Source organism: Vombatus ursinus, unplaced genomic scaffold (assembly GCF_900497805.2).
Source record: "Vombatus ursinus unplaced genomic scaffold, bare-nosed wombat genome assembly UNPS02014811.1, whole genome shotgun sequence".
NCBI classification, from domain to species: Eukaryota; Metazoa; Chordata; class Mammalia; order Diprotodontia; family Vombatidae; genus Vombatus; species Vombatus ursinus.
Genome location: NW_020954589.1, coordinates 6545030 through 6556529, shown reverse-complemented (window position 1 = coordinate 6556529; position 11500 = coordinate 6545030). Strand labels below are relative to the sequence as shown.

At 46.1% G+C, this 11500-nt stretch overlaps 2 protein-coding genes across 9 annotated transcripts; both read right to left on the bottom strand.

Moving 5' to 3' along the window:
- Positions 1 to 349: 349 nt before the first annotated feature.
- Positions 350 to 4191, bottom strand: LTA (lymphotoxin alpha). Of its 3 annotated transcripts, none has more exons than XM_027876480.1 (4): positions 2356 to 4191; positions 1801 to 1887; positions 1582 to 1699; positions 350 to 1437 (listed from the first exon to the last, which is right to left on the bottom strand). In XM_027876480.1, the coding sequence occupies exons 2-4, from the start codon at positions 1876 to 1878 to the stop codon at positions 1025 to 1027; spliced, it is 609 nt and encodes a 202-aa protein (XP_027732281.1). In that variant the 5' UTR covers positions 1879 to 1887; positions 2356 to 4191; the 3' UTR covers positions 350 to 1024. The 3 variants fall into 3 exon arrangements, with proteins under 3 accessions (XP_027732281.1, XP_027732280.1, XP_027732279.1); XM_027876479.1 differs by lacking the exon at positions 2356 to 4191 and adding an exon at positions 2023 to 2073; XM_027876478.1 differs by lacking the exon at positions 2356 to 4191 and having other exon boundaries at positions 1801 to 2117.
- Positions 4192 to 7849: 3658 nt separating this feature from the next.
- Positions 7850 to 11424, bottom strand: NFKBIL1 (NFKB inhibitor like 1). 6 transcript variants are annotated; one of them, XM_027876473.1, is made up of 4 exons: positions 11339 to 11424; positions 10133 to 10410; positions 8940 to 9158; positions 7850 to 8716 (listed from the first exon to the last, which is right to left on the bottom strand). In XM_027876473.1, exons 2-4 carry the CDS (start codon positions 10395 to 10397, stop codon positions 8130 to 8132), a joined length of 1071 nt encoding a protein of 356 aa, XP_027732274.1. In that variant the 5' UTR covers positions 10398 to 10410; positions 11339 to 11424; the 3' UTR covers positions 7850 to 8129. The 6 variants fall into 6 exon arrangements, with proteins under 6 accessions (XP_027732274.1, XP_027732278.1, XP_027732276.1 ...); XM_027876477.1 differs by having other exon boundaries at positions 11292 to 11391; XM_027876475.1 differs by lacking the exon at positions 11339 to 11424 and adding an exon at positions 11098 to 11284.
- Between the last annotated feature and the right edge of the window lie 76 nt (positions 11425 to 11500).

Sequence of the window (11500 nt, the reverse complement as noted above, 5' to 3'; positions counted from 1 at the left end):
ATCATAGGTTTCATTCTTGGCCTACAGGAATTTTTGGTTCTTTGATGTAGGTCCCCCAAGTCCTCCATGATCCCCTCAGAACATCCCCGTATCAGAGTATACATTCCCAGAAGCCCCCTATATTCTTTGATATCACCCCCACACACCCCTTTATCACCTATGTCTTTTAAGCCCCTCATATTACTTTCATTCTCCCATAACTTTATGTATGTTTCTCCCCAGTTGTCCCCATATTTCATCACGTATCCTTCCCTTCCAACGTGGCTCTAAGGATCTTTCCCTTTTGTGTCCCCCTCCACAAAGACCCCTATGTTATCCCATCCTTTAAACAGACAGACAGACAGACATCTCAGAGGAAAAATATTTATTGAACTTTGCTGAGGGCATAGGTCCAGATAGGGTCCCTAGCACTCTGTTGTCCCCATTTTTACAAGCCCTTCTCCTTTTCACCTGAAACACTCCCTCCCTCCCTCATTCCTTTTCTACTTTTTCTCTTTTGCCTGTGTGTCTACCTGATATGTCTCCCTGAGATATCTTTCTGTCTTTCTATCTCCCTCTTCCCATTCTCTGCTTCTTTATAAATAAATAATTTAATAATCACCATTCATAAATAATTTCCCCCATTCCCTGTCCCAACCAACCCCTGATACCCACCCTACACACCCTTTCTTTCCTTTTTCCTTCCATGGCCAGTCTTAAACCCCATTCAGACTATGAGCCAGCCAACCAAATTACTTTTGTCTAGGTAGTTCTGGTTAGACTTGAAATTCTCAGTCCAGCATCTGGCAGTGGTTCAGGGGTAGTGGGGTGTTTGGTTGCCTTCACCTCAACCCCCATTCTGGAGAGCCTTCACACCACCCAGAATTCCATCTCTGGAGGTTACAGAGAAGGGAAATACTTGAAAGAAACCGAAGCAATGGTGGAAGCAGGGAATGTTGGTGTGGACCCTTGAAACTTTCAGAATAGAGGAAAGGGCCATGGAGGTGGGCCTTGAAGCCATTTTCCTCTTTATTTTTCTCTTTCTCTATAGTGCAAAGGCCCCAAAAAAGACACTACTAGGGGACTGGAGCAGGTGAGAGACACCATCTGTATGAGTGGAAAGCAGATCTCCCTGGGTGAGCAGGAACACAGCTCCTTGGTAGACTGATCTCATCCAGGGTCCTTGGGTCCCTGGGCACACAGACTTCTGGGCACTCAGGAGGGGTACATGAACCTGGTACTTGGAGGAGAAGAGGAGCACCTCATGGCTCAGGTAGAGTAGGGTAGGAGTAATCTCAGAAGAACAGCTGGCTCCTGAGAAGACAACCTGGGAGTAAACGAAGTAGAGGCCGCTTGTGGGGACCAACAGGGAGTTGTTGCTTAGAGAGAAGCCATGTCGGAGGAAAGCGTGGTCTGTGCTTGCCCTCCAATGTATAGAGTCCTGGGTGCTGGGATCTCCTAGGGGAGAGACACAGAAGTCAGGGAGTGTTATGGGACTGGGGAGAACAAATGTACAGGTCACTGAGGGGAGGGTGGGAAACTGGGAGCTGGATGCTTGGGTTTAGGAGGGAAGTGGAGAAGGTGTAACACCTAGATTCTTACCAACAAGGTGGGCAGCTGGTTTGAGGGTGTCTCTTTTTGGGCTCTTCTGGCTGAGATGCTGAGGTGTCTGAGGTGGGGCTGGGCTAGATGAGTGGGAGTTATCAGGATTGGGAGCCCCCTATGAAAGAACATGGTTAAGAAGGTACCAGAGGGCCAAGATTTCTTTCTTGCCCCTTTAAGCTCCTGACCCCCAGGTCATCCCGTCCTGTTGCCTCTCACCTGAGCCCCTGATAGCTGCAGCCAAAGCACCTGGAGGCACAGCGCCCCCAGGAGGCACAGGACTCCAGATGAGGTCATGGGGAGAACCTGGGGAGAGAGAAAGAGAAAGTGGAGAAGGGCCCAGGGTGGAGATAATGGGGAGGAGGGAGGGGGAGAAAGAGGGAAAGGAAATGGGAAATAAGCACAGAGACAGAAAAGGGAAGATATGGAAAACATACTGACATAAAGAAGCTGACAAAGATACCGAGAGAGACACATGTAGAGAGAAAAACAGAAGTACAGAGAGAGACTAATTGACAGAAATGAGAAATGAGACAGAGAAACAGAAACAGGCAGAGAGGAACAGAAACAGAAGCAGATTGAAAGAGACTGAAAGAGAGAAAGTCAGAGACCCAGAAAGAATGAGGTAGAGACGGAGCCCAAGGCAGACCCAGAGAGAGGCAGGTGGAAATAATAGACACAGGAAGCTATGGTGAGAGAATGTGGAATCAGGGGGTTTTAAGGGCCAGGGGGAATGGCTCAGGGTTCAGGAGTGTCTCAGCCAGGGGCCCCTACCTGCTATGAGCTGGGCTTCCTGGGCCCGGACGCCTGGGTCCCTTTATAGAGGAAGCGGCAGCAGGGCGGGAGGGTTCAGGGCCCTAGCCTGGCCGGGGAAGCCCCCAGGGCTTAGAAGAACGAGCTGGTGTTTCTGCCGAAGGCAGGAAAGGTTGAGGCTGGGAGGGAGAACCGAAGGCTGGGGGCTAGGAGACCATGGTTCTGGGAAAAGGGAGTGGGGTTAGGAGGGTTTAGGGGAAAGGTAACATGAATGTGAAGGGGGAGGGGGACTGAATTGGAAGAGCCCCCAGGGATCTTCCAGATCTTTATTTCTTTCATGACCCCTCCACTCTCCCCCCAGACTATCCACCCCCATTTTCCTCATTCTCTACTACTTATATCTATCCCACCTGCCATACACACATTCCTGATGTCTCAAGTTATATGTTCCTTAGCCCATAGTCTTACCTGTCTCTAGCATGTGGTGCCTGAGATTCAACAAAGAACAAATCATGTAGCCACATGTGACATTGCTTCCCTCTTCCAGATTGAGTCTGTATAGAATTGTTTTCCCCTCCTAATCTCACCCCCTCAGGTGGCATAGTTATCTTTTGTATATTCTACATAAACCTCTTAATCATAATTTATACTATACAACATGCCAGGCAAAGTATTGTTAGTGTGAGCAGCGTTCAGCTGACAAGATTTCCTATACACAAAACTGTCCTTCCATGTTCTGAGCTACATATATAAGGCGTACTTCATGATACAATATACTTCAACTCACTCCCCTACTTCTACTCTAATACACACACACACACACACACAATGGCTCATCCTTCTCTCTCAAATCTATCCCTCATCCTCCAAGTTTGTCATCATCCCCCTTCCTATCTGTCATTTCTTACTTTTTCCTTCCCCTTTCCTATTTCCCTTTCCTTTTAGCTGGGCTTGTCTGTCTCTTTATCTCACTATCTGCCATCTCTGTTTCCTTCAATCTTTTCTTGTGTTCTTGTTTCTATCTGTGTTTTTCTGACCCAGTTTTTCTGTCATTTGGTAGTGAGGGCAGATAAAAGACAGGGAGACCTCTGAGAAGAATGGAATCAAATAAGTATGATGCACACCCAATCCAAATATCAGTGAGAGACAGAAAGGACATTGAAAGACAGAAACAGAGTGGAGGAGAAGACTGAGGTACAGAAAGAAACAGAGGAACATGAAGAGACTGAAGGATGGGAGGTTGGGGAGCTTGAGAAACCTGGGGGGTGGGGAATATGAAGAACTGAAAGAGAGACTGAGGGAGGGAGAGAGAGACACAGAGAGAGAGAAAGAAAGACTGAAAGACTGAAGGACCAAGAGAGGGGGAACCAAAAGAGCAGAGAGGTGAAGAACCGAGAGGTGAAGACTGAGGGAAGGATTATGAACTCATTTTGAGACTGGAAAAGCTGAAGGCTGAGATAGGATGCTTGAGACTGGTGTCAAAGACATTATGACGTTCTACTAGAATCCTGTTAGGAAGGGCAGGTCTCGGTTTCAATCTCAGTTTCAGAAACTGGGAAGGATACAGTTTCTCTCTGTGGAGAGGCAAGTGGTTAGTTGCAAGTTTCCCTGTATGTGAAGGGTGATAATGTGGAAAGCTGGTTCTAACCTAACTTTACGGTGAGGAGCAGGGAGGCTTTTACAAAGAAATTAATGAACTCACTGGAGTCTCCACATAGAAAGAGAAATCAAATAAGGCTCTAACCCAACCCCAGCCTGGCACTTAACATTACTCTAACTCAAATTTAACTCCGTCTTTAATCCCAATTCTAACTCAACACTAACCTTGAATTTAAACCCCAAACCAAAGCCAACTACAACCTCACAATGATCTTAATACTCACCTTCCAAATCCATTTGGCATTTTATCCTCAATACGATGCAACCTTTATTCCAACACTAACTTTAAACCCTAATCTGCACCTCTAACCTGAACTCCCAACACTAATGTTGACCTCATCCTATTAAACCCATTTCTAGCCTTACCTATTAATTCAATAAAGGTTTGTCAAAGGTATTGCACAGGCAAGCTCCCATGGGAAATATAAAGATGAATGAGACGCAGCTGTCCCCACAATGTTTGGAATTTGGTAGGGTAAATTACATACATCCAAATAATTTTAATATAAGGTAATACGTGATGTGTCAAAAGAGAGGCACAAGTACTAGAGTAGTCAGAAGAGAAAATATCTGGCTCATCAATAACCTAATTCTTCCTCTGGTATCTTCCCCTATCTTAGACTTTATTCAATCTCAATCCCAATCCTATCCCTGATCCAGATATTGGCCACCAATTTCTAACCTAACCCTAATCCCAACCTCAATAGTAATCCCAAACCTTAAGTGTTGACACACAATCCCACTAGCCTCATTTCTAACATTATTCTTCCTGGTTCTTAAATTCAGTCTGACTCCAATAAAATTTCTATTGTAACCCAAATTCCTGGCTTCAAGCCTGGAGCTCACAAGGACATAGTTTACCCCTCCCCATCTCTTGGCTGTTAAGAACCTGAGTCACTAATCAGGGGGATCCCTGCCTCCCCCAGAACAGGGGCACAGGATGCCTGGGTGCCTGGCCCCAGGGGGTCGGAGGAAGCGAAGGGCCCCTAGGGGACCAGTATTTTTATCGGCCTCAGAAGCAAGACACAGAACCGGAAACTATGTGGTGAGAGAAAGTGAACTTCACCCTCATCTCAGGGGAACCCCCTTCAGGGCTGGGGGGCCAGACACTTTGAGAGTGGGACTTGAGAAGAGTTGGAGAATTGAGGGTGATGGGAGATATCTGGATATATATTATTTTACATAACGTCTGTGAGGGAGAAGGCAATATGCTTAGAAATAAAGAAAAAGCCCTTCTTTTGGAAGGGGGAGGGGTTGCCCAGGTACCGGTACTTCCTGTCCTGTCTCTTTACTATGCCCTCTTATCCAGGCATAAACCTTACTATCTCCAAGGGATTCTTTGCATGCTGCTTCTGAATTCTTTAGGCTCCATGAGGAACTGGATGCCCAGGCTGTTCACAGCTCAAGTAAGGTCCCTTCTAAATCACAGCAATTGCCTCTGAGAACCTTTCCCAGAGACCACACTGTCCCTTCAAAAGGCTTATGTCCTACACCCCAATCTTGTCTCTCTCAGAAAATCTCATCCATATTACATCCATATTCATATAAACATATCCAAACAACATCCACACTCCCATTCAGTTCAATTAAAATCCAAAAGACATTTATTAAATACCTACTATGTGCCAGGCACTGCCGCTATGTGCTGGGCATCCAAAGACAAAAAAAAACCAAAACAAAACAAAACCAAAAAAACGCCCAAAACCAAAAAATCAATCTGTTTTTAAGAGTCTTACATTCTACTAGAATGGGAGTGGGGCAAGGAGAGAAGGAGAGGAATAATACGTACACAGGTAAGAAAACAAAGTATATATAAAATAAATACAAAATCTTCTGAGGGGAAGAACATTTGATAGTTGGAAGGATCAGGAAAGGCCCTTTGTCAGAGATGGCACTTCAGCAGATCCCTGAAGGGAGTCAGGAGTTTCAAAAAGCAGAGATGAGGAGGGAGAGCATTCTAGGAATAGAATATGTACAGCGTATGTCTAAGGTGCCATGAAAGAGAATAGAGTTGTGTTTGGGGAAGCAAAGAAGGACCATTGGCCTTGAAATAGAGTGACTGGGGGAGAAATAATGCGTCATCGGCCTGGAAAGACATCCTGAAGCCCAAGTGTCAACAGCTTGAAATGCTGAACATTTTACTCTACAGTCTGTTTAACCTGCAGTTTCTTAAGCAAGGCAGTGACCTGGTCAGACCTGTGTTTTAGGAATATACATTTGGCAGTCATATTGAAGAGGAAAGAGGCTCCATGAAGGGAAACCTATTAGGCAACCATGAAAAGAGGCCAGGGCAACAGTCCAGGTGATAAGGGCCTGAACTAGGGTGGACTGAAGAGGATAAAGATGAGACATGTTATGGAGGCAGAATCAAAAAGATTGAACACCTAATCAGACATCAAGTAGGGTGAATGAAGAGTTAAGGGTGATCAGAGACTTTATGTCCTCCATGTCCACTTTTCCCTCCTATTCTATTTTCACTAGTCTTCCCAGAAGCACCCTCAACTTAATGCCCTATCCCTAACTCCATCTATCTGGGGCTCCCCCATGCAAATGTGAGTTCTGTATTTAAAAATTTAGTTTCTAACATAATGGATAGATGAGCACGTGCACCCACAGGCATGAAAAGGCATCTTCTTCCATTTCCTCTAGCTCCTTCTCTTAGAACTAAAGCAGAGTGTGTGAGTTGGGTCGGGAGTGGGCTGAAAGGGAAGCAGTATTGTCTGATTTCCACTCCCACCTCCTGTTTCCTGGAGGCTGGGGTGGGAGGTATGGGGAGGCCAGAGGAGAGAGTAAGGAATGCCCCCCATGGGAATCCCCACCTGACCTCTAAGCCCCCTTCCCCCCACGGAGCTTCAACCACTGTTTCCGGGAAGAGATAATGATCTATGAAATACAGACTGGGTCCATATCACCCCAGAGATTATAGACCAGGGGAAAAGACCAAAGATCCTGGGTCCTTGAGGGTAACAGGAGCCGAGACCGGGAAATCAGAGTCCTGAAATTGGGGAAGGAGGAGAAAAGGATGAGGCAGGAAAGAATGGTGGGGAGAGGGGAGAAAAGAATTGGGAGGGGAGCCAGGACAATTCTCTGGATTCTGAAAGGCAACAGGGGCTAGAAGGTATGTTGGTCGTATTTCCAAAGTACTGATGTCTGAATTCCCTGAAAAGTCTGGATACTTAGTTCCCAACTGGGAGACTATGAAGGTTGGGCTGTTCTCGGGCGTGGACCTCAGGTTACCCAAGAACAGACAGCCCAGGTTACACAATTTGGCCCTTTCCTTCTCCTTCCCCGAAGTTATTTTTAGCAACCGAAATTCCACTCCTCTGCAGAGGGGCTGCTTCCCTCTCTGCTCTTAGCTCCCCCTAATTCTGCCCTCCTACAATCCTCTTGATGGGTCTCCTAGCCTTAACTGCCCCCCACCTCAAATCCTAGTGACTCAGCAAAGGAAAAGCCCTGGGGGTGGGGGGTGGGGAGGTAAGGGGGTGGAGGATGTGGTTCTGGTGGGGGGGGGGAAGAAGAGACCACAGCTTTGTTCCCTTTTTGCCCCGTTCACATTAAGCCTATTTCTCCAGCCACAAACAACTGGGTTGAGGAGACTTAGGCACTTGGTCTAACAGTTGGGGGGAGAAAGGAAGAGATGCGTGAGCTTTGGTGGGGCAGGCTAAAGCCTCTGGATGTTGATGTTGAGGGCTGGGGAGGGTGGCAGCCAGGATGAAGTGATATCACAGGCCAAGAGCACATCACACCCATGTGTACGTCTCTGGCATATGAAAACTGTAGGCTTAGTAAGCAGAAGGGAGATGTCATAGGTGATAGAAACCACAGAGATGGAAAAAGGCAGAGGAGAAATTAGGAATAAGATGGGGAACTCTTGTTTTATTAGGAAATAAGTAGGAAGAAAAGGGATTCAGTGGTAGCAACTGCCCATGACTGATCCAGTTAGCTCACTTCATCTTTAACCCACAACCTGTCCTTATTTAGGCCTCATCTTTTTCTACAGTTCCCACCCCTGAGCCTCTATTCCTACACCCAACTTTTTCCTCATTCCAGGTTTTATATTTTGTCATTATCACCTGAATCCTATTGTCTGACTTATTCCTATCATGTGTACTCATTCTTTGTCTTTTTCCTCTAGGTCACTTTAGGCCTTCTGCATGCCGATTGAGGGCTTGGGACAGAGCGGTCACAATTTCCAATATCTTTTCCCTTTCCCTAGCTTCAATTTGGCACCCAAATCTCTGCAGGAATCGGTCAGGGTGCCATTGGACCTGCTGGGCCCTCAAATACTTTCTTAGGGCTCCCTGATCCGTAGGTGGGGGGCCCCTGGCCACCAGGGCTGCTGCCATTGCCTCAGGGTCCCTTCCCCCAGGGCAGGGCCAAGGTATATCTTTAAAACACCAAAGTCTGTCTCCTCCCTTGGGGAAGTCTCCCCTGGGCTTCGTCCTATTGCGGTGTCCCCCACAATGCCCTCGGTCTTCCTGGGTCCTTCTGGCTCGGCTCTCCCTCAGTTCTTCTTCCTTGGCCTGGGCTCGTTCTCGGAATAGACGACGTTCCACCTCTTGTTGCTGCCAGCTGCATTGGGAGGCTGACATACATTCTGGATGCCGGGCCCTCTTTGTTGCCTGTTGCTGTTGCTGTTTCTGGGCATGTTCTCGGGCCAGGCGTTCAGTCCAGGCAGAGAAGGACTCAGGCTCTGGGGTGTCTAAGGTGGCATCCTCATCACCTAAGGAGCAATGAGTATATAAATGGAAAGGCTTCTTAAGGAGGGAAGCAGAAAGAGAAACAATGAGGCCAGGAGGAAGAAAGGAGATAGATGGGAAGGAAAAGAGATGGAGACAGAACAGATGAAAGGGATGGGAACGAGTGTGAAGTAGCTAAGCAATAAGGGATATGAGAAGCGGGGGAGATGTAGGCATCTTGAGGGCATTATTCTGGGCTATCCTTACCCTCAAACCTCCCCAGCATCTCCTGCCACTCATCTTCTAGCTCCTCCTGAAGCTTTTGTCTCCATTCTCTCTCCCTGTAAGCCTCTTCCTCTGACTCTACAGATGGCTCTGGGGGACTTTCCCAGCCAAGAAGTTCCCCAGGGGTCTTTCCTTGTTTGTTCTTCATCTTCATGGCAGTGGGACATTGTGTCATCAGAGGCAGAAAAAAGTCCTTGTAGGCTGTTGGCAGGGGTCAAAGGACAAAATTGTTTGCTGTGGCTCTCATCTTAAATTATAAGAATACTGCCAGTTGCTATCTGGGCTCTGTTATTGTTGTTGTTCAGCCATTTCAGTTATGTCTGATTCTTCCTGACTCCATTTGGGGTTTTCTTGGCAAAATCACTGAAGTGGTTTACCATCTCCTTCTCCAGCTCATTGTACAGATGAGGAAACTGAGGCAAACAAAGTTAAGTAGCTTGCCCAGGGTCACATAACTACTAAGTGTGTGAGGCCAGATTTGAACTCAGGAAGATGAGTCTTCCTGACTTCAGGCCTAGCACTCTATCCAGTGGATCACCTACCTGCCTTATCTGGGAGCTGGACAAATTATATAATGAGGGGACCTCTGGTGAGTGAGAAAAATTACCCATTTAGGTGCCAACTTTTACTCAGAAGACCACCATCATGGGCCAGATAGTGGGTACTGGGGATACAAATAGATCTGGACAGGAAAAGCAGGTTGGAAAAATGACTACCATCTTAGAAGTAAACAGAGTAGGAGCTAAACGAATGGATGTAAAAATCTGAAGTGCCACTTCAGATACATATACATATATTCAATAAGTATGTACACATAGATACACATATAGATTCATAAAATGTACACATATTGTATATTATATATCCATTGTATATATATGTTTGTGTCTATACATACCTATATATACAAATATATAGGTATGTACTCACACACAATATATTATATATTAGGATTTACAACTACCTTTGCATGTTATCTATTATGACTTTCACAACAACCCTGTAAAGTAGGTAGTGTAACTATCATTACTTTTCTCACTTTGCAGCTGAAGAAATTCATTCCAATGACCAGAAAAATATCTTGTATCCCAAGGTTCTTGCTTTCACCTGAGATTCTGACAGCAGATTATTACTGTCTGATACATTCAAAGCTGTCCTGTAAGGGATGGACTCACCACTAGGACCCTGTTGAGCAGCAGCATGCAGAGCAGTATTTCCATGGCAGTCCTGGTGAGTGGGGTCAGCTCCAAGACGGAGTAGCAGTCGAAGGGCAGAAGCATCATGGCAGGCACAGGCTCGGTGGAGTAGTGGTGGCTCTCCAGCATCTATATCCAGCCTTGGGTGTCGCTTAAACAGGGATTGAGCCTTGCTCAGCCGTCCTGTAGACAGATATCTTCGGAAACGTCGCTCACGTCTGCGTCGGTGAGAGGAAGAACCCATGATGGGTTCTGGACTGAGAAAAGAAAGAAAATGAGGCAAAAGAACTAGAACAGAACATAAGCTCCATGCTGTTCCTTTCATTTTCCCATACTCTCTCCCTATTTCTCCCACTTTTGTACACTTCTACCTTCCACTTTAAATCTTGAAATAAAAACCATCTCCTCTTCAAAACTTAAGTATCTTTCTTGTAGATTACTGTGGCAAGTAGCTACATAATTTTGGAGAGGAGATAAAGTTGTTTGGGGTTCTTTGAACCAAAAAGTACAATTATTTTTTCATTATATATAGTTTTTCACTTTCATTTTATTTTCAGTCCCAAAATTTCTCTTCAGCTCCTCCTTAACTCATTGAAAAGGCAAGAAATAGGATACCCATTATACATATGAAGTCAAGCAAAACATTTCAGCATTAGTCATGTTTAAATAGCACAATTAAAGAAAGGATTTTAAAAAGCAGAGGAATATTGGGCTGGTGGCAAAATTTGGGCACATGAATTTTGTAATCATCTGGTTTAGATCTGTCTACATATATAAGATATCTGTATCTGTAGGTGAGCAGGTAGAAGCACTACCACTCCAAGAAGCCTTGGCCTGTCATAATGTCCCTGCCCTGTGACCCTTGGGCCTGCCCCAACCTATCAGGTAAGTCGTGGGAATACTGCCCAGCAAGACAAGGCCTCGTGTTCAGTCGAGCCCCTTACAGAGCAGCTCTGAAGGTGTCAATATGACACCTCAGGATTCAAAATGAAAGTCAGCTCCCTGGGGTGGAGAAAAATGACATCTCTATTTTCACTAATCTCGAACTAAAATTTAGGCTTTCTTTAAATAATTTAAAAACGTTATTCCGAGAAGGGGTCATGGGTTCCACGACACACACAAAAAGGGAAGAACCCACGGTCTAGCCCAACCCCAATCACGTGACGGGTAAGGAACGTGAGGTACAGGTGCAAAGGCTCCGTCCCAGGCCGCGCAGCTGCTAAGTAGCCGAGTCCGGGAATCTAGGCTCTCGGTGGCTTTGCAGAAATCACCGCAGCCCGGAACACGAGGCCAGGAGCTGCCACAAGCTCCGTCTGAGCCTCTTACATCCAGCTAAATCGAGCTAAG